This window comes from Panthera leo, chromosome E3 (assembly GCF_018350215.1).
Source record: "Panthera leo isolate Ple1 chromosome E3, P.leo_Ple1_pat1.1, whole genome shotgun sequence".
In the NCBI taxonomy this organism is placed as follows: domain Eukaryota; kingdom Metazoa; phylum Chordata; class Mammalia; order Carnivora; family Felidae; genus Panthera; species Panthera leo.
In genome coordinates, this window is record NC_056694.1 from 15,083,198 (window position 1) to 15,110,839 (window position 27,642).

Here is a 27,642-nt window from a genome sequence, read left to right on the forward strand (position 1 = left end):
GTTAAATCACTATCTTGTGCACTTAAAACTAATACTGTATGCTAACTGGAATTTAAATATAAATTAAAAAAAGAAAAAATCTTTGATACACACACACACACACACAATGGAATGTTATTCAGCCATAAAAAGAATGAAATCTTGCCATTTGCATGACATGGATGGAGCTAGAAAGTATTATGCTAAGCGAAGTAAGTCAGAGACAGACAAACAACCATATGATTTCACTCATATGTGGAATTTAAGAAACAAAGCAAACAAGCAAATGAAAAAAAAAAAGAGAGAGGCAAAACAAGAAATGGGCTTTTAACTATAGAGAACAAACTGATAGTTATGGGGGGGGGACATTTGGGGTGGGGGGAGGGAAGGGGATAGAGATAACAGGTGATTGGGATTAAGGAAGGCACCTGCCCTGACGAGCACCTGGTGTTTCATGGAAGCACTGCATCATTAAATTGTTCACCTGAAACTAACATTACACTGTATGTTACCTAGAATTTAAGTAAAAACTTAAAAAAAAAAAAAAAAAAGTGGCCACAGGAAACACACACCCAATACATTTCAAGATCCATCACAGTAGGAACACAGGCACCTCCCAGCTAACGGCAGTAATCTGTTCCTGAAACCTAACATCATACACAAAAAATAAAGCATATTTCCCATTATTTTAAGTGAGAGAAATTAAAATGCTACACATCAACTCAAAACTGCCAAAGACTTTCTTAAAATGAAACTAAAACAAGGTAAAATGCCCATAAATATAATAACCACTGTACCAGTCTATAATATGTGTTCAACACTACTTCCGGATTTAACAAGTGAAAACAAACATGGTTAACAGCAACTGCGCAGTGAAGCACAGTGGCCTCTCGCGCTGCCGGCACAATCCCCCTCGGCCGCAACCTGGTGAGCTTTTCAAATCATCTACATTGGACTCTGATGATCTACCCACTGTATCTGGAATGTCATTCAGGACTTTCCTTGCATCATCATTTTGTTTTAAATGCTATGTTATGTTTTGAAAAAATATATAGATTTTGCCCTCATAAATATACCAATTAAAAACACTGTAGTGAAAGACTCATATGTCCTATGAAATCTGGAAATTAAAGAAAGGTATTGTACTGGGAAACCAGCATCCTACAGGGAAATGGTCTGTAGTTATGCCTATTTTTGGAAGAGGTGTCTCTTCCTATATCCTTCAGATAATATGATGATATATGAGTCGAAGGTCAAAGGGTAGGTAAAATTCTATTAACTTGTGGATAGCTAGATCTTTAAAACCCATTTATCATTTTTTGAGCTATAGTGTGTCACTACTATTCACGATCATTCAAGCCACAATCTACGCAGGTCTGACCTTAATATACATCAGGCTTCATATAAAAGACACTTGCTCAAATGTAAAAAGGCTAGCTCTGAAAGCCATCTGTCCAAAATGGATATTACTCTATATATTTGGTTATTTAGACCATCAAGTTCTAGAAATTTCTATGGGATAAATTACCCACTGCCACACTAATGACCTACATAAAATAAAATATACAGGGGCGCCTGGGTGGCTCAGTTGGTTGAGTGTCCGACTTCGGCTCAGGTCATGATCTCACAGTTCGTGAGTTCAAGCCCCGCGTCGGGCTCTGTGCTGACAGCTCAGAGCCTGGAGCCTGTTTCAGATTCTGTGTCTCCCTCTCTCTGACCCTCCCCCGTTCATGCTCTGTCTCTCTCTGTCTCAAAAATAAATAAACGTTAACAACAACAACAAAAAATTAAAACAAAAATAAATAAAATAAAATATATATTTTTCTTCTCTAATGTTATCATAGATTTTATTTTTGGTGAAAAGTGGAAAACTTGTTAAAATATCACTCATGACCCCATGGTTATACAGCTATTATGAATGTTTTTGTTCAACATAATTTTTAAGTGAAAAAAGTATCTAATATACATTAAAAAAATGCCTTTTCACCTTCAAATGACTATTTGAGAATGTTTTTAGAACCACAGATTTGAACAAATTTTTTTAAACTGTTGGTGTGCTAGGCACTAGCAAAAGCTCTAAGACCATTTTGCATTTTTTGATTGGCAGAGATCAGGGTTGTTTTTTGGTTTTTGTTTATGTTTTTTGTTAAATTTATTTTTGTAATGTCTATTTTTGAGACAGAGAGAGACAGAGCATGAGCGGGGGAGGGGCAGAGAGAGAGGGAGACACAGAACATGAAGCAGGCTCCAGGCTCCGAGCTGTCAGCACAGGGCCCAACGTGGGGCTCGAACTCACAGACAGCGAGATCATGAGCTGAGCCGAAGTGGGACACTCAACCGACTGAGCCACCCAGGCGCCCCTGTTTTGTTTTGTTTTGTTTTGTTTTTTACCACAGTTGAGGAACCTCCTTCCCAACACTGGTTTCCTCTCTTGTCATTCCACTCCTCACCCTACCGACCCCCTTGCTCTTGGATTCCCGCAGAACTGAACCTGCTAACAAGCCACAAAGGCTTTCCGTATCTTCAAGCTCGGCTCTTCCTTCCCACTGGGAATGCATCTTAGTAGTCAGTGGTGGCTCTGGGCTACTGGGAGACCTGGGTTGGAGGGAAGCTTACTTTTAAGTCCGTATCAATCTGTGACCCTTACAGATTATTCCCTAATAGTAACTGATGGTTAACGCTCTGGCTCAGCTCCCATCACCTCCCGCAGGAAGCTTCTGATCCCAGTGTCTCCCCGTGTTCTTGTAGCCCTTGTGCGACCTCCTACCCCAGCACTGGTCACCTCCTGCTGAAACTGTCTATTTGTCCCCAGAAGACGACAGTTCCTCAAGGGCACCAGGCCATATCCAATTGTATTCCTGGGCCTAGCACAGGACTTGAAACATAATAAACTCAAAGCAAGAGGTGGCCGACATAAATACAGTAAAACCAGAGTCTCTAAAATGTTGACAATCATTTGTAACCAAAATTCATTCTAAGAGGCAGATGACCACTATTTAAGTCTGAACTAATTTCATTAATAAGAGCATTAACACTAGTGAGTTCACGTGCCAACCAATGAATGTACTAGGCGTTTTACACGTGTAACGTCATTTAATCCCCGAACGCCGTCTGGCATGTAAGGAACCCCTCTTAACCCCATTTAACTGATGAGGAAGCAAGGTCTTTATGGACATTTAGCAGGAGTTTAGCCAAGGTTACAAAGCTGATATGGTGCTGCCGTGGAATCAAGTACCTCCACTATGCTCACTTTCTGAGGACTGGAAAGACAGCCCTGAGGTTCCAGTCAACCACTTTGACTAAGCACTGACTGCAAACACAATCACTGCCCAAAAGCCTCCAAAGGGTAAAACACTAAAAAGCAACAACAAGAAAATAAACTGGAGATAGCACGCGAAAGAAAAGCCAATGTTTTTCAGTGAACACTGTAAGAAATGGTAAAATAACAAGTTTATGATGACCAATCACTAGTGTTGGCTAGAATATTTAGGACAAACAAATATACGTAATGTTGAAAAAGCGCTTAAGATGAGAATGTTTCTACATGAGACAATTAACATGTCCTACTTTCTATAACCCACTATGTCCTGATTTACAATCCTATTTTAGCTTCTACAACACCTTCCCTGCTTTGGTCAAGCAGTAATGACTGTTAATACTAGAAAGAAGAGGAATTTGACACAGTATTTACAATTCTTCTGCCTAGAAAAATTATCTCCCTGAGGCAGCTTCTGATGGTTATCCTTTTTAAAAGTAAGAACACTCTTGGGAATGCAAGCTGGTGCAGCCATGCTGGAGAACAGTATGGAGGTTCCTCAAAAAACTAAAAATAGAACTACCCTACGACACAGCAACTGCACTACTAGGCATTTATCCACAGGATACAGGTGTGCTGTTTCAAAGGGACACATGCACCCCCATGTTTATAGCAGCACTATCGACAATAGCCAAAGTATGGAAAGGGCCCACATGTCCATGGATGGATGAATGGATAAAGAAGATGTGGTATATATACACAATGGAGTATTACTGGGCAATCGAAAAGAATGAAATCTTACCATTTGCAACTACGTGGATGGAACCGGAGGGTATTATGCTAAGTGAAATTAGTCAGAGAAAGACAAAAATCATATGACTTCACTCATATGAGGACTTTAAGAGACAAAACAGATGAACATGAGGGAAGGGAAACAAAAATAATCTAAAAACAGGGAGGGGGACAAAACAGAAGAGACTCATAAATATGGAGAACAAACAGAGGGTTACTGGAGAGGGTGTGGGAGGGGGGATGGGCTAAATGGGTAAGGGGCATTAAAAAATCTACTCCTGAAATCACTGTTGCACTATATGCTAATTTGGATGTAAATTTAAAAAAAAATTTAAATTTAAAACAAAAAAAGAAAAAAAAAAAAAAAGCAAGAACACTCTGAAAACAGACGAAGAGGAAAATGGCCAAAGATCTCCCTCCGCTTTCAGACACTCGGGTCAAAAAGAATTGAATTGTATGGCTGTACCATAATTTATTTAACTGATGGATATTTAGTTTGCTTCCAATCTTTTGCTATTATAAATAATGTCACAATGAATAATCTTGCATATATGTTACTTCACGTGGATGTTAACTAGGTCTCAGGGTAAATCACGAGATATGAACCACTCACTCAAAGGGCACATGCATTTTTTATTTTAATAGATACCATAAAAGTGTCCTTCAAAGATGAGATTGGACCAATTTATATTCTCACCAGAGATGTGTGGGAGTACTTGTTTCCTCACTGATACTTTTATCTATATTTATGGGCCATTTGCATTTCATTTTCCATTAAGCATTTGTATCTTCGTCTTATTTCTCTACAGGGTTTATTATTCTTTTGCTTAATGATTGGTAGTAGCATTTTCATCAAGTTTAAAATCGGCTGGTACTTTTTAAACTTTACTAACTCTGTTCACTTTATTAACTTTATTTTAAACTTTGATTTAGAAATCTTTTTTCCAAAACTATCCCCATCCCAAAACACACCATCATATAACTGAGAAAAATTCAAGGAAAGAAACGAGAGGCCTGACTAGTATTTCGTAAGTTCTGAAGGCAAAAAACAAGGGCTCTTTCCCTCTTATGGTAACAGGTCACAAAGGAGTGTAATGATTCACAAAGAATCCTAAGAGACAGAAACAGAGCTTTCTTTTCATGTATTGAGCATTACAGTTTCTCGTGTTTTGCGACTTAAAGTTGTTATTTGGAGATACTGCAGAATACATACGTACGTACATATGTATTTCATATACACATAAACACACAGATACCACAAAATCATATATGCACATACGTGTGTCTAAATATATATGTATATGTGTCTAAGTATACTTGCTGTAAGTATTACAAATATTTGTCCCATTTTAAAAATGAAGATAAAAAAGGATCCACGGATTATACACATGAAGTAAAGCAATAGGTTAGATTATGTGCTGCAGATGTTTGTATCAAAACTCTTTTTATTTATTTAAAAAAAAATTTTTTTGGGGGCGCCTGGGTGGCTCAGTCAGTTAAGCGTCCGACTTCGGCTCAGGTCATGATCTCACGGTCCGTGAGTTCGAGCCCCGCGTCGGGCTCTGTGCTGCCAGCTCAGAGCCTGGAGCCTGTTTCAGATTCTGTGTCTCCCTCTCTCTGACCCTCCCCCATTCATGCTCTGTCTCTCTCTGTCTCAAAAAAAAAAAATAAACGTTAAAAAAAAAATTTTTTTTTTAAATAAAAATAAATAAATAAATAAAAATAATAAAAAAAAGTTTTTTTTAACGTTTTATTTTTTGAGAGACAGAGAGAGACAGAGTGCGAGCAGGAGGGGCCAGAGAGAGGAAACACAGAATCCAAAGCAGGCTCTAGGCTCCAAGCTGTCAGCACAGAGCCCAATGCGGGGCTCAAACTCACGAATGCAAGATCATGACCTGAGCTAAAGTCGATGCTTAACCAATGGAGCCACCCAGGTGTCCCTCAAAACTCTTTTTAGAACCTCTCTCCTGTACTGAATTTCTCCTGCCTCTAAAGAGTTAGAGTTAAAAAAAAAAAATTAAAAAAAAAAAAGTTATTCTGGTCTAAACAGTCAAAACAGGTAAACTTGGAATGCTTCAAAATGCACATATCCAAAATATATATAAATTTAAGTCTGCGTTTTCATTGAGTAATTTTTACTTAAAATAACATATTTTAAAATTTCAGAACATGTATAATCCTCAACTTGAAATGTAGATTACACATTTCCATTCACCCTTTTTGGAGAGTTGTAAGTATGTTAGCATTTATTAAGTCTTACTCTGCTTTCTAGGCCTTTCCGGTAACACTTTCTGTAACAACTCATCTAATCCTCACAATAACCCAGTCAGGCGGGTGCCCTATTATCCTCATTTTACAGATAAAAGAATTGAAGCACGAACGTGCTGCCTAAGGTCCCAAAGCTCTCCAAGGTGGAGCCAGCATTCAAAGACAGACAGTGTGGCTCTGGAGCACAAGCTCTGTCAAAAGCCTGCAGCAGGCAGCGCCAGGATCTACCCCATCGTCTTGCTGCTCTACCAATGTTGAGAATCAAGGTTGATCTTAATAGCAAAGAAGTTCACGCTAACAAAAGCATCCAAACTGTCCAACTTATAACCTCTTCCACCTTGAACATGTGCTGCAGCCCTGGACCACGTGAAGAACACTCTGCCAGGTGCAAGATGGCCAGGGTCCCCATTTACCTACTCTCATGGCTTTGGATTACGGCTAAGGACAACTGTATGCAAGCATCTGACCCTATCCTTACCAGATTTTCTTGATCACTTTCCACTGATATTCTGTGGCTAGAGATGAGACCTTTGTTTAGAAGGTCTACCAAAGTGTTCCGTTGGATGAATACAGGATGATCTGCCAGCAGTACCCACAGATTCTCAGAAATCAGTGGATGTCCTTAATTGGCCAGGAGGGCTACCCAGCTTAGTACCCCACATTCCCTGTTTGGCATCATACAGATGCCTTGGCTAAACACTACACTTCCTAGCGTTCATACAAAGCACAAAGAGCCACAGCTGGTCTAAGGCAGCCCAACCTAGGAGGCCCGCAGAATCCAGGATAAGTTGATACAGAAGGGTACTGACAAGTAATAGTGATATCCTGGCCTAGAGGGTCACAAAGGATTTTGTCACCCTCCGGGGTTTAGAAGTGGCTACACATGCTCTAGAAATCAAGGCTCAAGAAAGCCAAGGCTCCACAGAACAGGGTATCAGTACAGAGGCCATCCCAGCTGGGAAGGAACTCTACTCCTGTCTGTGCAGTGCCGTGTCCGCAAAGCAGGCCCTCGGCCACAGTGGGGTAGCCGCCCAGAGGCTTTCTCAAAAGCCACTTCATCTATTTAACAAGAACACAAGGCCGATTCCAGATCAGCGGCCATCTCCCAAGTTTCTCAGTCTAAAAGTATTTCTCAGTGCTCTGAGATGAAGAAGAGGGGCAGGGGGCAAGAGCATGGGACTTTCTGTGCTGCTGAGATAAGGTCGTTTTCAACAGTGGCTGTGAGTACTTACTAAGCACCAGAGTGATGAAGATACAGACCCTCCTGGCAGGATGCCTGATGCAGGGGGCTCTTCACGGATTCCTCCTACAGGCCACTTCACAGGTTTCTTTTTTCAAGGCTAGGTCTGAATGCCCACCTCTAGACACACAAATCTATCCAATGGGGAAGTCCCAACGTTCAGCTCTGCAGACGAAGTCACCCAGCAATGCTTCCCTGAGGCTTTGTTTAAACGGGCAACACGGTGTTGAATTATTCCACCCCTGGAGTCCCTTTTACGAGGGTTTAGGAGCATTTCACCCAGTAGAAACAGCAAAGGGCACTTTACCATGTTCTGCTAGGTAGGGCTACCAAATATATGGTTTAAAATTCAGTTTGGAACATTCTGTAATTCTCCCCTTAGAAAAGGATGAAGAAAAGGACTTAGTCTTAGAAGCGAATAACAATAAAGAAGGGGTAAACTGCAAGACAGTAGGAATTCTTTTTTTGTTTGAGAGTAGGAATTCGGAAGGCTTGATTAGAATAATCTTTAGTCCCAGCCCCTCTCTTTCTAAAAGTGGTGGAGGAAGGAGGTTATTGGAACCAATCAATTCTCAGCCAAAAACACCTCTAAGAAAACAGGAAAACGTGCAATTTTCTTCCACTCACTAAAATATGTTAGTTTCTAACAGTCAATCATGTTTACATTTTCATCATGATCTCACTATAATATATTGATACACAAGACACGGACCTACATATGGACCTACATTTCATCAAATTACGAAGACTACTGTCAGTCTTCACAGCTCATCAGGTAGCACTCTGAATCACACATTATTATGAGGATTAAATCCAAAAATACTTCCTTCCCATGTGAAACAAGGAGCAAATTATGAGTAAGATGTTATTCAGATCAGATGAAATCTTCCCTCGGTGCTAGAATATCTTGGCAATAGATCATTACAGAGCTACAGAACTGTAATGTTTTCATAAACTTTTGCTGACCCATGAAAATCTCCACCTCTTCACATCATCTAGAAATAAATACGTCTTACTGTCCCGGTTCAAAGAATAAATAAAAGAAGGGAAAATGGTAATTTTAGGCAACAGGACTAACTTCGATCTTCCGGATATAGAGAGTACTGACTGACAAAATGGAGCACTTTGGAACCAAACCCGAGTTCAAATACCAGTTTTCAGGTTCTGATACTCAGTAGCTGTATCCAGATTCTCAGAAACGGTGACCTCCACTGTGGCTACAGAGGATAAGCAAACGCGAACAGGTAACAGGCCAAACAACTTCATAAGCCTCAGTTTTCTCATCTGTCAAATGAGGGTGATTTCAATATCTCCCTCAGAAGAAGTGTGCAAAGATAAAGCGATATGATGCACATAAACGATTAGCAGGACTAGAACTTGGCAATCATTTAACAGATGCTGGCTGTCGGCGCTTTATTATTAAACACAGAAACTTGCAGTAATAACGCTCTCTGCAAGATCAAAGGTCTGCCTTATATTTATTTCAATTCTGAACCTAGCCTCCAGTGTCACCAGCAAGGCTGGAGTGGCGCGGGCCTGGCTCCCAGGGGCGAACACCCAGGGAGCTGCTGGTCGGCGGGGGCCGCACTCGCGAGCCTGTGCGAGTTTGCTGGGTAGACCCTGGAGGCAGCACACACTTTCCAGAAAAACACAGGTATTTGGAGACCTAAGCACGAAACACAAAGGCGTTTTTAAATAAGTGTTTTAACATTATAAGTAAAAAGGAAATTTGGCTGGGGTGACGAAAATGTTCCAAAACGAAATGGTAGTGACGGCTGCACAGCCTCGTGAATGTACTAAAAATCACTGAATTGCACGCCCTGGAGGGGAGAATCTGATGGTATGTAAATATATACGTCAAGTACAAAGAGAGACACAGACACAGAACATTTTCTCTCTCCATTTCACTGGTTCTGAGGAGTTTTTATCCAGTTGTTGCCAGGAGGGGTGGGGGACAGGTACTGAGGGGAGCCGGGCAGAACCAGGAGTGGTTACCTGTATCTTCATCAACTTTAGTGTCTCTGGCCCAGCAGAAATCTGCAGCGCTCTTCTCTAGGTTCTCTGACGAACCGGATGTATCGACCCTGTGGAGGCTCACAAAGTTGGAGGAATGGTGTCTTTTTATTACCTTCTAGCATTTCTTTACATAGCCCATGGTGGGGGGTAAACATTTCTGGAAACCTGAATACCAGCATACGTGTGTTCTTATATTCATTCTCTTTATTTATTAAATGTGCACTACAGGCAAAGCACGATGGGAGGCGCTAAGGATACAGCAGAGAACGAGACAATGTCCCTGCCCTTGTGAGCATATGTGCGTATGTTCGAACTGGGGAAGAGACCCACGATAAACACACGAGTCAGGTAGTGACCTGTGCTATGTGACAAACAGGCAGGGGAGAGGGACAGGAATACTACCAAGGAGGGGGACTCCTTTACGCAGGATGGTCAGCGAATAACTCTCTGATGACAGAATATCTGAATGGAGTCTTGAAGGAAGTGAGAAAACAAACCGTGCCAACGTTAGGGAAAGACCATTACTGAAAGAAAGAATCAGAAAATGTATATAAACAACCAATGGAAAAATAAGCAAGGTATGTAAAAGTGATCAAGGAAATGACCCAGAACATGAAAAGGTGCTCACCTCACTAATTAGAGGAATGCAAAATAAAACTACAAACAGACGCCAAGTCACATCCATCAGCTTAGCAAAATTTTAAAAGCCAACAATACTACTGGCTTGTGAGGATAGAAAATGGAAACTCTCATACGCTTGCCTCTGAAGTACAGCCACTCTCCTGAGTACTATGAAAAACAACAAAAACGGAAAATCCAGTTGAAGATGTGTATACCCTACAATCCAGCAACGTTCACGCCTGGGTGCAGACCCTAAAGAAACTACTACGGCACAGGTACGCAAGCCTCACTTTCGCTAACATTCACTGCAGAGCTGAAAACTACAGAAAAACCTAAATGCCCATCCACAGGAGAATGATTAGTACCTTGTGGGATATTTATAGGACGGATTGCTATGTAGCAGTTTCAGTGTCTCAAAAGCAAAACGTAGCAACGCGGGTACATCTCACAAATATAATATTGAACCAACAAGCAAAAACTGCAAGGAGGGGAGGACTGGGGTGATTGGTCAATGGGCATACGGTTTCAGTTTGGGAAGATAAAAATGTTCTGGAAATGGATGCTGGTGATGGTTACACAATATGACTGTATTGAATACCACTGCACTGTATATGTAAAAATATTTAAAATGGTAAATTTTATTTTTTAAATGGTCAAAAAAAGGAAAAGTTGCAGAACGATATTTATAGAATGATACTATTATGTAAATAGTTTTAAAATATGGAAAACAGCTGTTTATGGAGGTGTAAATAGAGTGAAGGATAAAAATAGCATGGAAAAATAAACACAAAATACATATTGATTACCTCTGCAAGAGAGGGAAGGAAAGGAAATATAATAGAAAAGGGGTTCACAGGGACTGCAACTGAGTTTATAATCTTTTATTTCTTAGGCTAGATGGTAGTTACATTAGTATTTACCACCTCATGTACTGTACTTTTTAAGATGTCCAAAATCAATTATATACACAAGATTGGTGATAGAGGGCGTTATATTTTAAAATTTAAACACAAGCACTCTATGATATTTTTAGGTGTTTCTATCTAGACCTTATGAGGAAGACACTGTTATCAACCCCATTTTACAGAAGAGAAAACTGAATCCCACGACCAATATTACACAGCCAAGAAGTGGTAGGAAATTGGATTCAAACCTGGGTGGTCTTGTTTCAGAATCCCAAGCTCATAACTACTACACACAACAAATCGATGGGAAACAACTGAATACACATCACGACGGGAGTGGATCAATCGCATTCTGGTTATCTGGCAACTGTGTGTTGACCTGTGATTAAGAGCTGGGAATACCATGGTGGGCACAAAGACCTCACATACACTCTGCCTTCTCTCAGGGATCTTTCAAGTTCGTAAGTGCTGGGTATGGGCAGTGTGGGATATAAACCAGGGAGGGGGAAGGAGGGAGTCAGGGAAGGCCGCCAAAGGCAAAATTAAATTGTTATATCCAGAAAATAGGCAAAATTAATCTATGCTGACAGAAGTTGATATTTTAAGTAAATATTTTAAATATGGTATTATAAATAAGAAGTACAGTTGTAAAAATATGTATGGCATGATTTCATTTTGTGAGTAAAATACACATACATATACATACACACAAGAGTTAAAACTCCAGAAGCTACGCATTATAGCGATAGTGTTTTTTCACCTTTGACTTCTGGTGGCATAGGAGTCATCTTATATTCTTCATTACAGTAATATTTATTTTCAAATTAGCACATATGCTTAGATAAATTTTTATCTGATAAAAGGAAATACCTTTCATTTCTTCATTAATATTGTTGCTCTTGGTTCAAAAAGTTAGTATTTATTACATTAATATCTATTGTCCCCATTCAACCCACTACACGATGGCTTCTACACAAAACACTGTACTTCTTTTTGCCATAGTCATTAGAGACTAACTGATAGACCAAGTTTCTTTTTCATCATACTTAACGTTCCCCTTCTCTTTCTGGAACCAAACTGTTTCCTTGAATTGTACGTTAACATACCACACTTGCATGAAACTGCACCAACACCTTTATCAAATTCTTCCCAGACTCACTCCCCATATGCTCCTCATTTTGAAAGCTTCAAAATTTGTTTTCCCTACAGCTCCTTCTTTGGCCTTCTCTAGACCCTTCTTGGACAATTCCGTCCACCTGTTTGCCTTCAACAAACTGCTACAGAGATGACTTTCACACCTACATGTTCCTACTGTGACGTTCCTGAGTCCCCAAGATTGAAGCAATTATCTGCCTGACCCAATCACCCAGTGCCTCAACAGGAACCCAACATGCAACACGTTCATCTTTCCCTAGAATGAGCTTAGGCAGAAGTCACGTCTGGAGAAAAATGTACTTATGACAGAACTTCCTGGCACTGGAGGGAACCAGTCAGTTTGTAGACACTGGCTTTGGATGACACTGCTGGAGAGATCCAAGCACGGCAGTCTTGGTCTGATTTCAAAAGTGGCTAAAACCAGGACATGGTTTTTAGTCAAGCAGAGGAGGGTATGGTGGCATTAAACCCAGGCTGGACAGGGGGTGCCTGGGTGGTTCAGTCGGTTGAGGTCATGATCTCGCGGTTTGTGAGTTCGAGCCCCGGGTCGGGATCTGTGCTGACAGCTCAGAGCCTGGAGCCTGCTTTGGGTTCTGTGTCTCCCTCTCTCTCTGCTCCTCCCCCACTCATGCTCTGTCTCTCTCTGTCTCAGAAATAAACATTAAAAAAAAAAATTAAAACAAAAAAAAAAAACTCAAAAAAACCCAGGCTGGACAGAATCCACAGCCTGGGAGGCCCGTCCCATGGAGCAGGCTCATGGGTAACAGATGAAGGTAAAGGGCAAGATAAAGCCTAAAAAAAGATGACAATAAAAAAACATATGCAGACCACAGCCAGATGGACAAAGACTGAAGAGCAGACTTTGGCATCAATGCTGGGAGGCGGAAATAAAGAAAATGGGTCAATAAGCAGCAGGACTAGTCAGAACGATGGAGGGGAGACTTGCTCATCCCAAAAAGGAGGTAAGGGAGAAGATATGCTCTTTCATTTCATCTAAGATACTCTAGATTGTAAGACACACAATAATGAAAATAGCAATGCTACCGACTAGGACATGCCATCTCTGGCTGCACGTGACTTCAGAAACGGTTTTAAATGACAACGTGTGTATGTCACAACTCACGAGCAGCACAGGCATCAAGGCTCCCTCTCGAGTGTGATAAAGACAGGAATTTGACTTTACTGCCAGACACGCACAATTGAAGAAGTGTGCCAGAACATGACACACTCTCACTAGACCCCCCCCCCTACTGGCCAACAAGCAGGAAACCGAGTGAGTAGGGAACAACCCGTGTTCTCTCCTATGTGTCTCCCTTTCCACTAAGCCAGAACACGTCCGGCCATCGAACATGTGGGCGGTTTTCCCCCACAAGCAAGTCTCTGTGACACCAACTGGGTGTTCTACAACTTAACTCATTTCTGACACTGCAGCACACTTTAGACAATGTCAAGTCTAGGTTATCACGTGTGCTTCTGACCTTCCTCCCTCAGGTTCGATTAATTGGCTAGAGCAGATTAGAGACCTCGGGGAAACACTTACTTACATCTACCAGTTTATGAAAGGATACAGATGAACAACCAGATGAGGAGGTACACAGGGTGAGGTCTGGGAGGCTCCCGAGCCCAGGAGCTTCCGTCCCCATGGAGTTGGGGCGTGTTACCCCTCTGGTGTGACTGTGTTCACCAACCTTGAAGCTTCCCAAACTCCCTACTGGGATTTATGGAGGCTTCCTCACGTAGGTATGATCAGTTATTTACTCCATTTCTAGGCCCTCTCCCCTCTCTAGAGCAATGGGGAAGCACAGTGGGGTGGGGGGCGGGGAACCCACAGAAAATTCCAGCCTTCTGATTAGCTTCATCTTTTTGGTGACGAGACCCAATCTATGAGCCACTTAGGAGTCCCCCCAGAGTCACCTCATTAGAACAAGAGATGATCTTCTCTTATCACTTAGGAATTTACAAGGGTTTTGGGAGCCCTATGTTAAGTATGGGGTCAAAGGTGAAACACTAAAACAAGACGGCCTTACCACTTAGAACACTACAAGGGTTCTAGGAGCTCCGTGCCAGAAACCGGGTGCAGAAACCAATATATGTATTTTCTGTGATCTCACGCTGAGGTGAAAAACTAAGCTGTCTTTAACACGAAGGTCATACAGAAAAATTAATAGCATGAAAAAATGCTATGACCTCATGTTAACAACAAAAAGCAACATACAAAATTGAGTTACCTATGTAAAAACGCAGCCTCCCCCCCTCCCCCTCCCCATCACCAAAGGATTAAATAGAAGTACTTTAAATGTTAGCAGTCGGTGTCTCAAGGTCCTGGATTCAGAAGTAACCTCTTTCCTTGCTTCTTTATACTTCTCTTTACGTCCCCTGAGTTTCCATAATGAACACATAATGTTTTTATAATCAGAGATAAGGAAGTCAAATATTAAATGTTTGTTTTTTAAGCTGCAAATTGTGGGCCACATGGATACACTGGTTTACCTCTTATTAGATACAAATCTACCTCATTAATGTACAATAAGCCCTTCTTAACAATGAAACTATATTAACTCTAATAACATCAGGTCAGAGCATGCTCACATTTGCGGAAAAGAGTGCTAACGTTCACTCTTGAGATCTAAGAATGTGTAATGCAGACAACTATTTTTGCCTTTCTTTTCAAATATAACGTTTCAAGGATATCAATACCACCGCTTATCCTGCTGGATCTTCAACCTGGCATAACAATGTGCAGCAGAAACACATCTGGTCACACAGCTGATAAAAGTCTCCTGCCAAAGGCAGTCAGTGTTGTCATTTACAAGATGGATTTTTCTTTAAAAAAAAAAAAACTGTGACAAGTAGCTGTCGTGGACGGAAATTGAAGCTAACACATTTTTTGCTGTGTTACCTTGATGGAATTGCTTTTTAGCCCCATATACTCAAGTACCAATATATCTCTCTCCTCATATTTGAAGCAGAACAATTTGACAAAGGATAAAGATCCAGAAATGAAAATACTATATACTAGCCATGAGTAAAAAAAAACAAAAAACAAAAAACAAAAAAACCCCAAATACCCTACCTCTTTCTGCTTTGGGTTACACTAGCTCATAAACAGGCTGAAAATCTTGGGACAAATCAAATTTTTCTGTTTATAAAGTTCAAGAAGTTCTTTCAATTCTAATGCCTTTCCTTGCTAAGCCTAAAACAAATAACAAAAAGTACTAACGTACTAAAAGCCTAAACAGGCAATAAAGATAATAATATAAATGCGTAGATGTTCTAATTAAAGTATCTAAAGTCACTTTCATTTAAAATGTTTTATTTAAAAACTCAAATGATGCCAGATTACAGTAATAACATGTTGGAGCCTAGCTAATAAGTATAGTTGCAACGTAAGTGTTATTTTTGAGTATTAAACAGCAGTAAAGCAGAACTTTCTTGATAGTATCTACTGTACCAGTAATATTAGATATTCAGAAGGAAGTAACATAGCTAGATGCAGTTAATTTAAGAGCAGTTCCCTGTCACAGATCTTTCTTAAATGGCAACATGAACGACACAATAAGAAACATGCACTCTAATTGCTACAAAATGCTTAGAAAGCACTTGCCCTAATCTGCCAGGATAGTCTAACAGCCCAAGGAAAATCTTCCAACCGGAGTTACATGGACACAATTTATGACGTTACACGTAAGAAGCTCACAGGTCAGAAAATACTGCACAACTTTAAATTATTTCATTACTCTCAATGAGTCAACCCAGAGTACTTACAACTGAATAGGACATCTAAGGGCTTATAACTCCAAGTAAGAATACATTTTGTGGAAAATTTTGGCAAAAGAAAAAAGAAGCTATTAAGCCATTCTACTAATGCCTGCTTCTCATCGTCCACATCTGACTCAGAATACAGCCTAGGTAACAATCTCAGATGGGTCCGATAATGCCAGCTCCTGCTGTCTGGCTTCTATCTAAGTGCATTCTGACTTGTACGCCATGTATCTCCTGTCTCGGCAATGAGTAGAGGGGATAGAGCTGAGGGTGAAGTCCAGAGACGAAGAGACTTTAGGAGCCCAAGAAGCACCTGGCTTGCCAGCTTTCTAAATAATCCAAGACCGGTCAGATGAGAAACCAAATGCCTATTTCGCATCACCTAAATACTGTCAGTGCTAATTGCCCAAAAAGGCACTGATTTAACCTCTCAAGCATAAAATGGGGGAAGGGGGAGTTTTAATCATCTGAATGGCCCAGAAAATGTATGTATACATCTTACCACAACAGAGCTCTGTTGAGTTTCCACCCATTTATTCTTTCAAGAAACCCTTTTCAAGTACCATAAGATGTGCTGTGCTAGACTTCGTGTGGAATTAAGACATGAGTAAGGAATTCAGTTGAGAAGAGAGAAGTTGAGATAAAACAGCAGAAATAACGTGTGTTTATAGATATAAAACTTAAGGGAGACAGGGGCAGCTGTTTGCAACTGGAAAAGGCTTCAAAATTGAGGTAATAATGAAGTTGAGCATGGAAGGTCACACACAATTTCTACAAGTCAAAGAAATGGAAAGAAAGGACAATCTCGGCTCTGGGGAGGTAACCAAAGACTTGGAAAATGTAGTGGGCGCATCTGCAGAGACACCAACCTAAGCAGGGAAGGACGGCCTTCCTGGGGCCAGACAGGGTGGGTCAGGAATGGCAAAGTGAGTAAGGGCTGGGCAAAGGAGAGAGAGGGAGGTTTTCTGGGACAGTGAGTCCCAGATGGGGCCGGCACATCAAAAGCCACTTGCGATGTTTAAAATGCAGATTCTCAAATGCCACTAGGAATAGGAAATTGTAATTTTTGAAGCTTCTGTGGTGACTGTCATTATCTGTCATGTTGGAGTAAAGTGTGAAGGACTGCAAGGCAAAAGCAAAGAGAACAGGACAAGGGAATGGCTATGAGAGAAGAGAGGCAGAACTAACAGAAAATACCAACTGTTACAATATGGGGTTAACGGAAAAGAAGAATCAGAAGGTTACTTTAGGTCGAAAAGAATAGGAAAGTAGGGGTGCCTGGGTGGCTCAGTCGGTTAAGCGTCAGACTCTTGGTTTTGGCTTAGGTCATGATCTCACGGATGAGATCATACAATCGAGCCCCGCGTTGGGAGCCTGCTTGGGATTCTCTCTCTCCCCCTTTTTCTTCTACCCTTCCCCTGCCCGTTCTCTCTCCTTCCCCCTCTCTCTCTGCCCTCAGCCCGCTCACATGTGCTCACTCTCTCAAAATAAATAAACTTTAAAAAAATAAAAGACTAGGAAAGTAAATATGACCTAAGAGAAGACATAAAAGAGGGCAAATGCTGGAAGAAAAAGGCATTACATTTGGAAATTCTGAGGCTGAGTCCCTTACAGGTAGGAAATTTGGTCTTAGAAATTCAAGAAAATTAATCTCGTATTTAAACATATACTATTTGGGGCGCCTGGGTGGCCCAGTCGGTTGAGCGTCCAACTTCAGCTCAGGTCGCAATCTCACGGTTCGTGAGTTCGAGCCCCGCGTCAGGCTCTGGGCTGATGGCTCAGAGCCTGGAGCCTGCTTCCGATTCTGTGTCTCCCTCTCTCTCTGCCCCTCCCCCATTCATGCTCTGTCTCTCTCTGTCTCAAAAATAAATAAACATTTAAAAAAATAATAAAAAATAAAAAAATAAACATATACTATTTGCTGGTATCTCTTCTAGGGTAGCTATGAACTGCTACTTTACCATGTTTTATTAATTAACTTTGGGAGCATGTATCTCTCTCCCTAAATACATGAAGGACAAATTATACATAAAAGGCAGAGTGCTACAAACTTAAGAGGAACTCAATAAATATTTATTGAATAATCAAAGTGGGTGGAAGTCTAAAACAAGGTTGAAGGGTTTTTTTTTAAAAACCACCTCTCTCCACTTCTTCTCCCCCCCCCCCCCCCCCTTTTAAAGATGTCATAATTCTTACCTTTGCTGCCAAGGCTTTTAAGCTGTTGAGGAATCTCTGCCAGAAATCCTTGAAGAGTGGGCGGTCAATTTTCTTCAGGCTATCTTTGGTGCTAGCATCCACACTGACATACAGCTGTGTGACTGGTTTGAGGTTCCTTCATAATTTGAAAAACAAAACAAAAAACAATAGGGAAAAAATTATGCCCATGTCAGGCTTGTCATGCTGTAAAATTTACAATCGATAATAGATGGGGTAATTCAACACGTCACGGGGTCTAGCAATGATTTGAATGATGTGGTACAATAGGCTGTCAGTTGATTATTTCTAAAATGGACTGGACACCATCCTTAATAACCTGAAAACATTCAATTACTTAAAACTGGTCCCTCTTCAAACAGTTTTTAGTGGAAAATAAACAAAATGAGCTCTAGCTTCAGGTCAGGTACCATCAGCCCAGGGCAATTAGAAGGGGCTCTCAGACTTAAGTTTCCCCGTGAACTCTGCCGTTCAAGAATTATACAGCTGAAATGTCGCCGCCACATGGGGTCCGTGCTGACAGGCCACCTCCCGTCGTCACTTCCCTGATGGAAGTTTCCTAAGGAACAAGAAACAGCCCCAAAAAGCTCAAGCCTTCCTAGAAAGGCACAAAGCCACACCAGTAGCTCACCTACGCCTCCAAGAGCCAGAGTGAGTTTAAAGTCCAGCCTTGCATGGGCAAAGCTCCCTAGCCAGGGAGCCTTAAGCAATGCAGAGCTACAACAACAACCAAGCCCTTACAAAGGAGCACAACCCCCAAGAAAACTGTACGTTGCAGATTCTTTTTCTTCGCCTTCTTGATCAGTTTCCATGAATACCGCTCATTCTCCACTTCTCTCAAATTCACGGACTCATTTCATTAAGTTGTTCTGATCTACTATCCTATTTGCCAGTTATGCATCGAGCCCAGATGGTGCTCTTTCCAAAACCTCTGTCCTCTCCCTTCAAGTGGGTCTCATAATTCATTCCCTTCAATAAACTTGCAACAAGAAAGAAACTTCCCTTTAATAATCCTTTGACCAAATTTTCCCACTATTAACTTTCTATAACTATTCCAGGATTTGTATTTACCCCTGGAATGTTATTTACACGTTTTTTATTTCAAAGCCTATGCACTTTCAAAAACTGAAATATAATTCACATGCCATGAAATTCACCATCAAAGGGGTTTATGTGCTTTTTGTATCTATCAGTATCGGTCTTATCTGTCGTTGAGTGTAAGACCTTCAAGGGCAGGAACCATAGCTTTCTTTGTACCCAGCCTTACAGGCAGATACTTAAAGCTACTTTTTACTTGATATTGTTGACTTCAGTTAACAAAGCTTCTGAGGGCATGCAGGCCACACAAACGCTTACCATGATCTGGCTTAGTGACATATGGAAAAATCACAGGGGTCTGAATCCGAAGTTATTAAAAGTAGAGAAGGTCTGACCAAAGTTAAGAAAGAAGTGATTACATATTGGCAGACTCATTGCTTTAATCCCTCTCCAATGCTGGCTACAAAGGGAATCCTTAAAAGTTCAATACTGTGTCACTACTGAGCAAAGGACATCAATTACTGAAAATGAAAAACAGGAGCATACTTCTGTCTCCTCATTCCTTTTCCTGGGAGCCTCTTTAATAACAGACAGGGCATGCTACCTTAAATGGACTCATGTCTTACAAAAAAAAAAATAAAAGAGGTTGTCTTAACGGATACTGTTGGCTATCATTATCTGATACTTACAGGACTTTGTCATAAAGCTGCCTAATGCAAAAATGGGAACTGACCTGACCTTTTCACTATGCCTCCAAAACTACTTAAGATTATGAACAGTAAATTCCAAAGGCCCTAGTTATTTTACAAACCTCCATGAGTTGCAAAATGGGAAGCCCTGAACACTGACAGTACCAATAAGAAATTTTAGTCAATACTAAATACCTGAGATGCTATAATCAAGGAAGTTTATTGCTTGCTCTTACCAAGGAGCAGGCAAAGAATGGAAAAGAGGAAAAATTCCTAGGAATTACAGAACTTATTCCTAAGGGGCTCAAAATATTAACAGTACTTGGAGAAATTTTCTGAGCCTCAGGGATCTTATATGTGCCTGGTACTGGCCTCTATTCCCCAGGGCAAGCAATGTGGTTCTCAGCATGGTCATCTACCTGTCTCCATTCTATACAATGATAGCTATCATTTTAGTTCCCCCAAAAGCAAGAGAATGTTATAACTTTAAAATCATGATAATAATTTGTGTTTGAGAATCTAACATTGCTGCTGAAAACAATTAAAAACGACCATATAATAAAAGGGAAATACAACTGAAAGCCTAAACCCCACTGAAAATGCCCAATGCACCTTCATATGATTATTGTGGTGATCCTTCATCCTGCTCATTTTTAAAAAAAAATTTTAATGTTTATTTATTTATGAGAGGCAGAGAGAAACAGAGTGTGAGTGGGAAAGGGGGCAGAGAGAGAGGAAGGCACAGAATCTGAAGCAGGCTCCAGACTCCTAGGTGCAAGGTGTCAGCACATGAAAGGGCGGGCCTACGCCCACCGACTCCATCTTGTTCTGTGTCCTTCACCTAGACCACGCCTCCTCCCCTTGAGCAACCTCCCGCTCACCCGTTCAAACTTCCTGATCAAAACGCACCCAGCGACCTGCGTAACAGGACTCCGACCCTTCCCCAGCCAATCAGCTGAGGCCACAGCCATTACCTCACCAACTGCCCCTAGACCCCTATAAAACCTTTGTGCTTTTGAAACTCGCTCTCTCTCCCCGGTATCTCACCGCTGCATCGGTGCAGGTAGGGGACTGAGCTCGAGCTAGCTCGAATAAAGGCTCTTTTGCTTTTATATCGGACTCGGCTCCCTAGTGGTCTTTGGGGATCACGAATTCTGGGCATAACACACACAGGCTGACGCGGGGCTCAAGTTCACTAACCATGAGACCATGACCTGAGCCGAAGTCAGATGCTTCATTGACTGAGCCACCCAGGCGCCCCTCATCCTGCTCATTTTATATCTCTACGTTAAGAATGATCAAATATATAGGGGTGTCTGGGTAGCTCAGTCGGTTAAGTGTCCAGCTCTTGATCTTAGCTCAGGTCATGATTTCATGGTTTGTGAGATCAAGCCCTGCATCAGGCTCGAAGCTGACAGCACAGAGCCTGCTTGGGATTCTCTCTCTCTCCCTCTCTCTTTGCCGCTCCCCCACTCGTGCAAGCGCGCACTCTCTCTCTCAAAATAAATAAACATGTTTAAAAATGATCATATATAGAAATGCACTGACAACTGAACGTAAAAATGCTTCCTTTTTTCCTTTCTGTATGGAAAGGCCTCAGGCCTCCTAATCTGTACAGAAAGGAAAAAAGGAAGAGAGATTTATGTTTGCAAGAAATCAAGTGGCTTAGAGAAGAAGTTTGATGCTCCTATTGGACAAAAATAAACAAACAAACAAATAAATAACCAACCAAACGGCCCAAAGATCCAATACTATTAAAACCAGAATCTCTAAGATAATCTGGGGCTCTTAGTCCTGGTCAAATAATTTAGGCGTTAAAGAGCAGGAGGATAAAGAGGAAGGAGAAAAGTACCATCTACTGAGTATTCATCATGTGCTGGGTGCACTGTGCTAAGTGCCTTACCCTTCTCATCCAGTTCATTGAACACTCATGGTAAACTAACAAGGTGGTTGCCAGTTTTGCCCATTTTAAAGATGATGAAACTGCGACTCAAAGGGTTAAGCAGCTAAGTAGCTTGTTCAAGAACCCACAAGTGTCAACGATGAGATTCGAGCCGAGAGATTCGGAGCGTGTTCACCTAGCCCTGAACCACAATGTCTCCATCCGAACGGCCTTTCACAGGCAGCGCTGGCCAGGCCTCTTGTCACAGAAAGCCAAGAGCAGTATTTCAAGTCTCACAGCAGAATGTCTCCAACTGTGGTCAGGACTACATGCATCAGAAGGACCTGCAAACTCAGGTTCTTGGGCCTCTCCTGAAACGGAATCACTCTCCAGGAACGGAGCCTTAGAAAGCGTGTTGTTATATTCGTCTAAGAACTTCTCAAAGGTGATCAAAGAAATTGAAGACCCAAATAAATGGGAATAATAAGTAATATTAATTAATTATACAATTAATAATGGTTATATATAAATATGTAATTAACAATTAATTAAAAATAGAACTGTATGATGTGGCAATCCCACTTCTGGGTATTTATCCAAAGGAAATGAAATCAGTATCTTGCAAAGATACCTGCACCCCCATGTTTACTGCAGCGTTACTCAGAATAGCCAAGACATGGAAACAACATTTCTATCAACAGATGAATGGATAAAGAAAATGTGGACACATGGATAAAGAAAAAATATAGACAGACACAGGCCATATTATTCAGGCCATGAGAAAAAAGGAAATGCTGTCATTTACAACACGGATGAACCTGGAGGACATTATGCTAAGTGAGATAAGCCAAACACAGAAAGACAAATACTGCGTGAACTCACTTACGTGTGGAATCTAAAAAAGACCGTTTCCATTAGTTGTTTTCTTCTCTGTGTATGGGCCATACTCTCATTTGTCTGTTTCGTGACTTTTTAAAATAAACATTTAACGTTTTAAATAATATTATGTGGCAACTCTGTGTATCGGATACCTCCCAAACCAAGCACTGTCGCTTTGTTTGTTTATTGCTGCTTTTGTTGTTACTGAACTACTTTGGTAAATTCTGTATTCTTTCTTGTGTTTAGCCTGTTGGGTTAGCTTAGTGGGCTGCTAATGACTGGCCAGAGATAACTTAAATGCCTTCGACTGGTAAGGCTCCCAGACTTTGCTAAGGGTTGTGTGTGTGTGTGTGTGTGTGTGTGTGTGTGTGTGTGTGTGTGTTGGGGCATGCCTTCAATGCCCAGGCAGGCAGTTGACAGCTCTGCCTTAGTCTTCACTGTCTGCTTGTTCAAGACGTCAACACTGGGGAAGAGGTGAGAACACAGAGCCTTGTCAAATCTTCCCTGGCAAGCCCACAGCCCTGCCCGCGTGTGTGTGCTTCCGGCTTCCCAGGAACAGACGGGGCTTTTCAAAGTTCCCTCTGAACATCTCACTGCCCAGCTTTCCCCTTTAAGTTCTTTGGTCAGTTTCTCGTTTGCCCCGACCGTTACTGCTGCTTCAGGCAGCCGTGAAGTTAAACAGCTGCCGATGACTGTTGATGAAAAACACCCCAGAGAAAGGCTTTTTCACTAGACAAAATATGAGTCACCTCAAATAAAGACAACCCCTGTGCCTGAGGGGTTCCAGGGAACTGCCACACAACCCACATGATGACAATTCTCTGGAAATGGGACTTTGAAGGAGTTCCAACTCTGTTTGGCCTCCTCCCCTGGCTGCCAGGCTGCTGGTTTTTACTAGGACTATAAGCTATTAGCTTTTACGGCTACTGCAGAGCTGGGAAGTTAGAATGGAATACAACATATTAAGACATCAGGAAACTCAGGACATAAAATAGGACATATCGACATATCACAAAGCTTACTGTTCTTATCGAGATTCAGCCATTTTTCTAGAATAAATGCTCCTCAGATTGTTGTGGACCTTTGGTTAAGACTGACAATTTTTGCCAGTGTTCTCGCTGTTTTTATAGAGAAGCAGGTTTTGAAGGTCTGTACTGTTATTCCTGCTGACATTCATCACGTACATTTTGTTTTTATTTCTACCATTATTCATCACAACATTTTCTATGTCCACTGTGATTTCTTCTTTAACCCATACGTGAATGAGAAGTGCACTGCTTGCATTACAAACATACTGGAATACTCTAGTAATCTTTCTGTATTGATTTATAGTTTAACTCCAGTATGTTCAGATACCATGCTCTGTATGATTTCAATACTTTGTCGAAACTTGCTATAATGCCCAGCATATGGCCATTTGGTAATTGTTATGCAAAGCAAGTTGCAGAACTTGCTCCTGAAAAGAAATTATATTCCAAAGTTTTCTTGTTCCAATGCTCTCTTTCTGTAATACAGGCTAAATGTGTTGATTTAGTTGTTTGAACCTTCACTGCTGCTATTGATTTTAATTCGCTTGTTTTATCAGTTTGAGAGACATGTGTGAAAAACCTACCATTTTTCCTTATAGTTCTTTCAATTTTGAGATTACATTATTGAGTGTTTGCAAGTTTTAAGTTGTTAAACTGTTTTATATTCCTGGTGGGTTTAATATTTTATTAAGAAATGTCCATCTTATCTCAAGTAACGGTTCTTGTCTTGAAGTGTACTTTGATTATTATTTAGCCTACCTTTCCAAAAGTGAAACTTCTAAGTGCTTCCATGCATTATCTCATATACTCACGATGCCACATTAATACCAAATCGGCTCACAGGTTAGGAAACTAGGCCCCCAAGCAGTCATCTTCCCAGTGTCACTAAGACAGCAAGAGCCCCAGTCAAGATTCAAAGCTTCTTTTAGACCAGAGCCCAGCTCTTACCACCTCACTGTACTTCTTCTCTCTCTTTCTCTTTTTTTTTTTTTAGCTTATCTAGACATGCATATTTCTCAAAAGTGTTCTATCAATGCACAGACACAAGAGAAGACTGTATTTTAAATTTAACATGTTTGCTACAAACAAAATGGGCTGGGAGGAGGGAAAAAAGCTTCTACTGAAAGGATCAGGTGGTATTTATAATTCTTATTTCATTGTAAGTGGTTTCCTGTAACCACTTAGAGCTAACAAATACAAGAAAACTTTATTAAACCTCATACATTTCTTTAAATATTCAATAAGCATCTAATATATGAAGAGCAATACAATAAAGGTTCTCTAACATATGTATGGTGAATGTCTTAGCAAAAACTAAGGAAAACAGGGACGCCTGGGTGGCTCAGTTAGTTGAGTGTCTGACTTGATTTTGGCTCAGGTCATGATCCCGGGATCATGTGATCAAGCCCTGCAGTGATCCTGCAACCACATGGTTAGCATGGAGCCTGCTTAGGATTCTCTCTCTCCTCTTGCCCTTCCGCCGCTTGCTGCCTCTCTCTCTCAAAAACAAACAAACAAACAAAAAAACAAACCAAAGGAAAAAAACACAGCAAACAAAGTAACAGAAACACCACTGGAAGAAGCAACACAGAATGAAGTTCACACCTGGTTTTAGAAGAAGGTGCTCAAAGGTAAATGGACATTAGCACAAATTTGGTGGTGGTGAGGAGGTCTGAGAAGCAAAGTGTTAACTGTGCCAGAGTTAAATATGGAACATAGTTCTACAGTCTTATGATCAGCAACTAACACACAGAGAGCTCTGCATCAACAATATTTTACCAAAAAAGAAAAAAATAATAAGATTTTAAATGTAAATTTAAAAACAACATAAAACAAACAGATAAGAAAATAATGATAAAATAAAAGTAAAGCGGGGGGGACTCAGGACGAAGCTAAGAATGTGCCGGTCTACAAAGAGCTACACAAAGTCTACAAAGGGCCTCTCACCCCAACACATTTATAAAGACGGGGACACAGTCATAAGTTTCAAATGAACCCAAAAGAAGAACAAACCAGTTAGTTTCTGCGAGTCCTCAGAGAGAAGAGACTGTTCGGCGTTTAGAACATCACTCTCAACAACTTCATCACCTTACAGCACGATGACCTTCAGAGGTCTGCCTTTAACAAGGTGTCTTTCTGTAGGTCATTGGCATCACAGCGCAGAGCAATTTATAAGAAGGAATGACATGGTGTGCTCTGGTAGACGAATGGTGTGACGGACCTTTCTGATTGCAGGGTTGAATGCAAGCACAGACTGTACAGAATTAGAATAAGGGTCCTAAATTCCCGTGTCTGTAGGGACGGAGGATAGTGTGAATCAAGCAAGCCACTTTTAAAGGAAAAAGTTCTTTGGACACCAAAACACAGACTGCATGTGAAACACAGAGTCTACCCTTTGTTGTTCCACATTTGCTAGAAATGGTGACAAATTTCTCTGCTATAAGAGAATGCATGGTGCAACCCCTCTGACAAGTGGCAGGTGATACTTAGCCTTATGGTGGAGGAGATGACAAAATGGACAACGGTTACGCAGGCTGAAAACCACAGGCTTCATCATAAAGATAAACATTACACGGTGCGATGCTGTATAATAAGATATATATATTTGATCTTTGTCCCTGGGTCCTGGCATGAAGCTCCTAGAACCCTGGGAATTTCCTGAGTTACAGAGGTGAGGGAAGCATCTTTCATTATCCGTAAAAGACCTCTACAACCACAAAGAATTACTTTACTAATGAGGTGACTCCTGATGGGTCCCTAGACAGCTTCAGGATAGGGACTGGTTGCCAGAAGAATCAACCACGTGATTACAGGGTTGGAACTTGCAGCCCCACCCCACCCCGAGCCTCTAGGGAGGGGAGACAGGCTAGAGGTTGAGCTAATCGCCAACTGGCCATGATTGAATCAATCATGCCTATGTGATGGAACCTCCGTAAAAACCCCAAAATGATGGGGTTCAGAAAGCTTCCAGGCTGGTGAACACACGGAGGTCCTGGGAGGGTAAGGGTAGTGTTCCGGGAGATGGTGTGGAAGTGTAGCTACCCTTCCCCCAGGCCTTGTCCCATGCACCTCTCCCATTTGGCTATTCCTGAGTCGTATCCTTTATAATAAGCCAATAATCATAAGTAAACGGTTTTCCCTGATTTCTGTGAGCCGTTCTAGCAAACTACTGAACCGGAAGAGCGAGTCACGGGAAGCCCCAATCTATAGCTGGCTGGTCAGAAGTATGGGTACAATCTGGGACTGCGGCTGGTGTCTGAAGTGGGGCAGTCTTGTGAGACTGAGTCTTGAACCTGTGTGGTCTGCATTAACTCCAGATGGTGTCATAACTGAATTGTAGGACACCCAGTTGGTGTCCGCAGAGAACTGGAGAATCGCTTGATGTGGAAAAAATCCACACAGCTGGTGTCAGAAGTGCAGCAAGTAATAAAACCAGGTAAGAGTGAAGTGTCATAGTGTGGTAACAACGGCACTTTTTACTCGGCCTTTGACAATTTTTGCCACACTGTCTTTCCCAAAAGTCAGAAATTCAGATTTTATACAACATCTCTGGATGTTAAATGTCGGCTCAGAAAACAAACAAACAAAAAAGCTTTTGAACATGGTGCAGGACAAATAAAACCTACTTCTGGTAAACTGCCAACCTGAAGTCTCTGGTGTTAATGACACTCTAACCATCCCACATAACTATATATTCTTTTTCAACTGAGCGCCTAAGAAATACCGGGTCCCGGTGGCTCAAGTTTATCCTCCTTGACAACTACAGCCCGTTGTGCCATGGAGTGGACTGCAGACACGGGCAAATTCCTCCTCTCCCTACATCCACGTCCCCTTGCCCTGCAGCTGTGAGTGCCCTCTCGCTGCCTCTAAGCTCAGCTGTGACTTGCTCTGGCCAACGGAAGTGAGCAAGTGTGACAC

The 27,642-nt window shown here is 41.3% G+C and overlaps 1 protein-coding gene across 5 annotated transcripts in view; it reads right to left on the minus strand.

The window, feature by feature from the left end:
• The window catches only part of LOC122209599 (S-adenosyl-L-methionine-dependent tRNA 4-demethylwyosine synthase TYW1), a 212,386-nt gene that overhangs the window by 64,282 nt on the left and 120,462 nt on the right, over positions 1-27,642 (minus strand). For all 5 annotated transcript variants that reach the window (XR_006197676.1, XR_006197675.1, XR_006197674.1 and 2 more), the window contains one exon: positions 18,191-18,326. Coding sequence is in view for 2 of the 5 variants with exons in the window: in XM_042921589.1 (XP_042777523.1) it covers positions 18,191-18,326 (136 nt within the window). In the remaining 3 variants the exon portion in view is untranslated. The remainder of the gene's footprint in view (positions 1-18,190; positions 18,327-27,642) is intronic.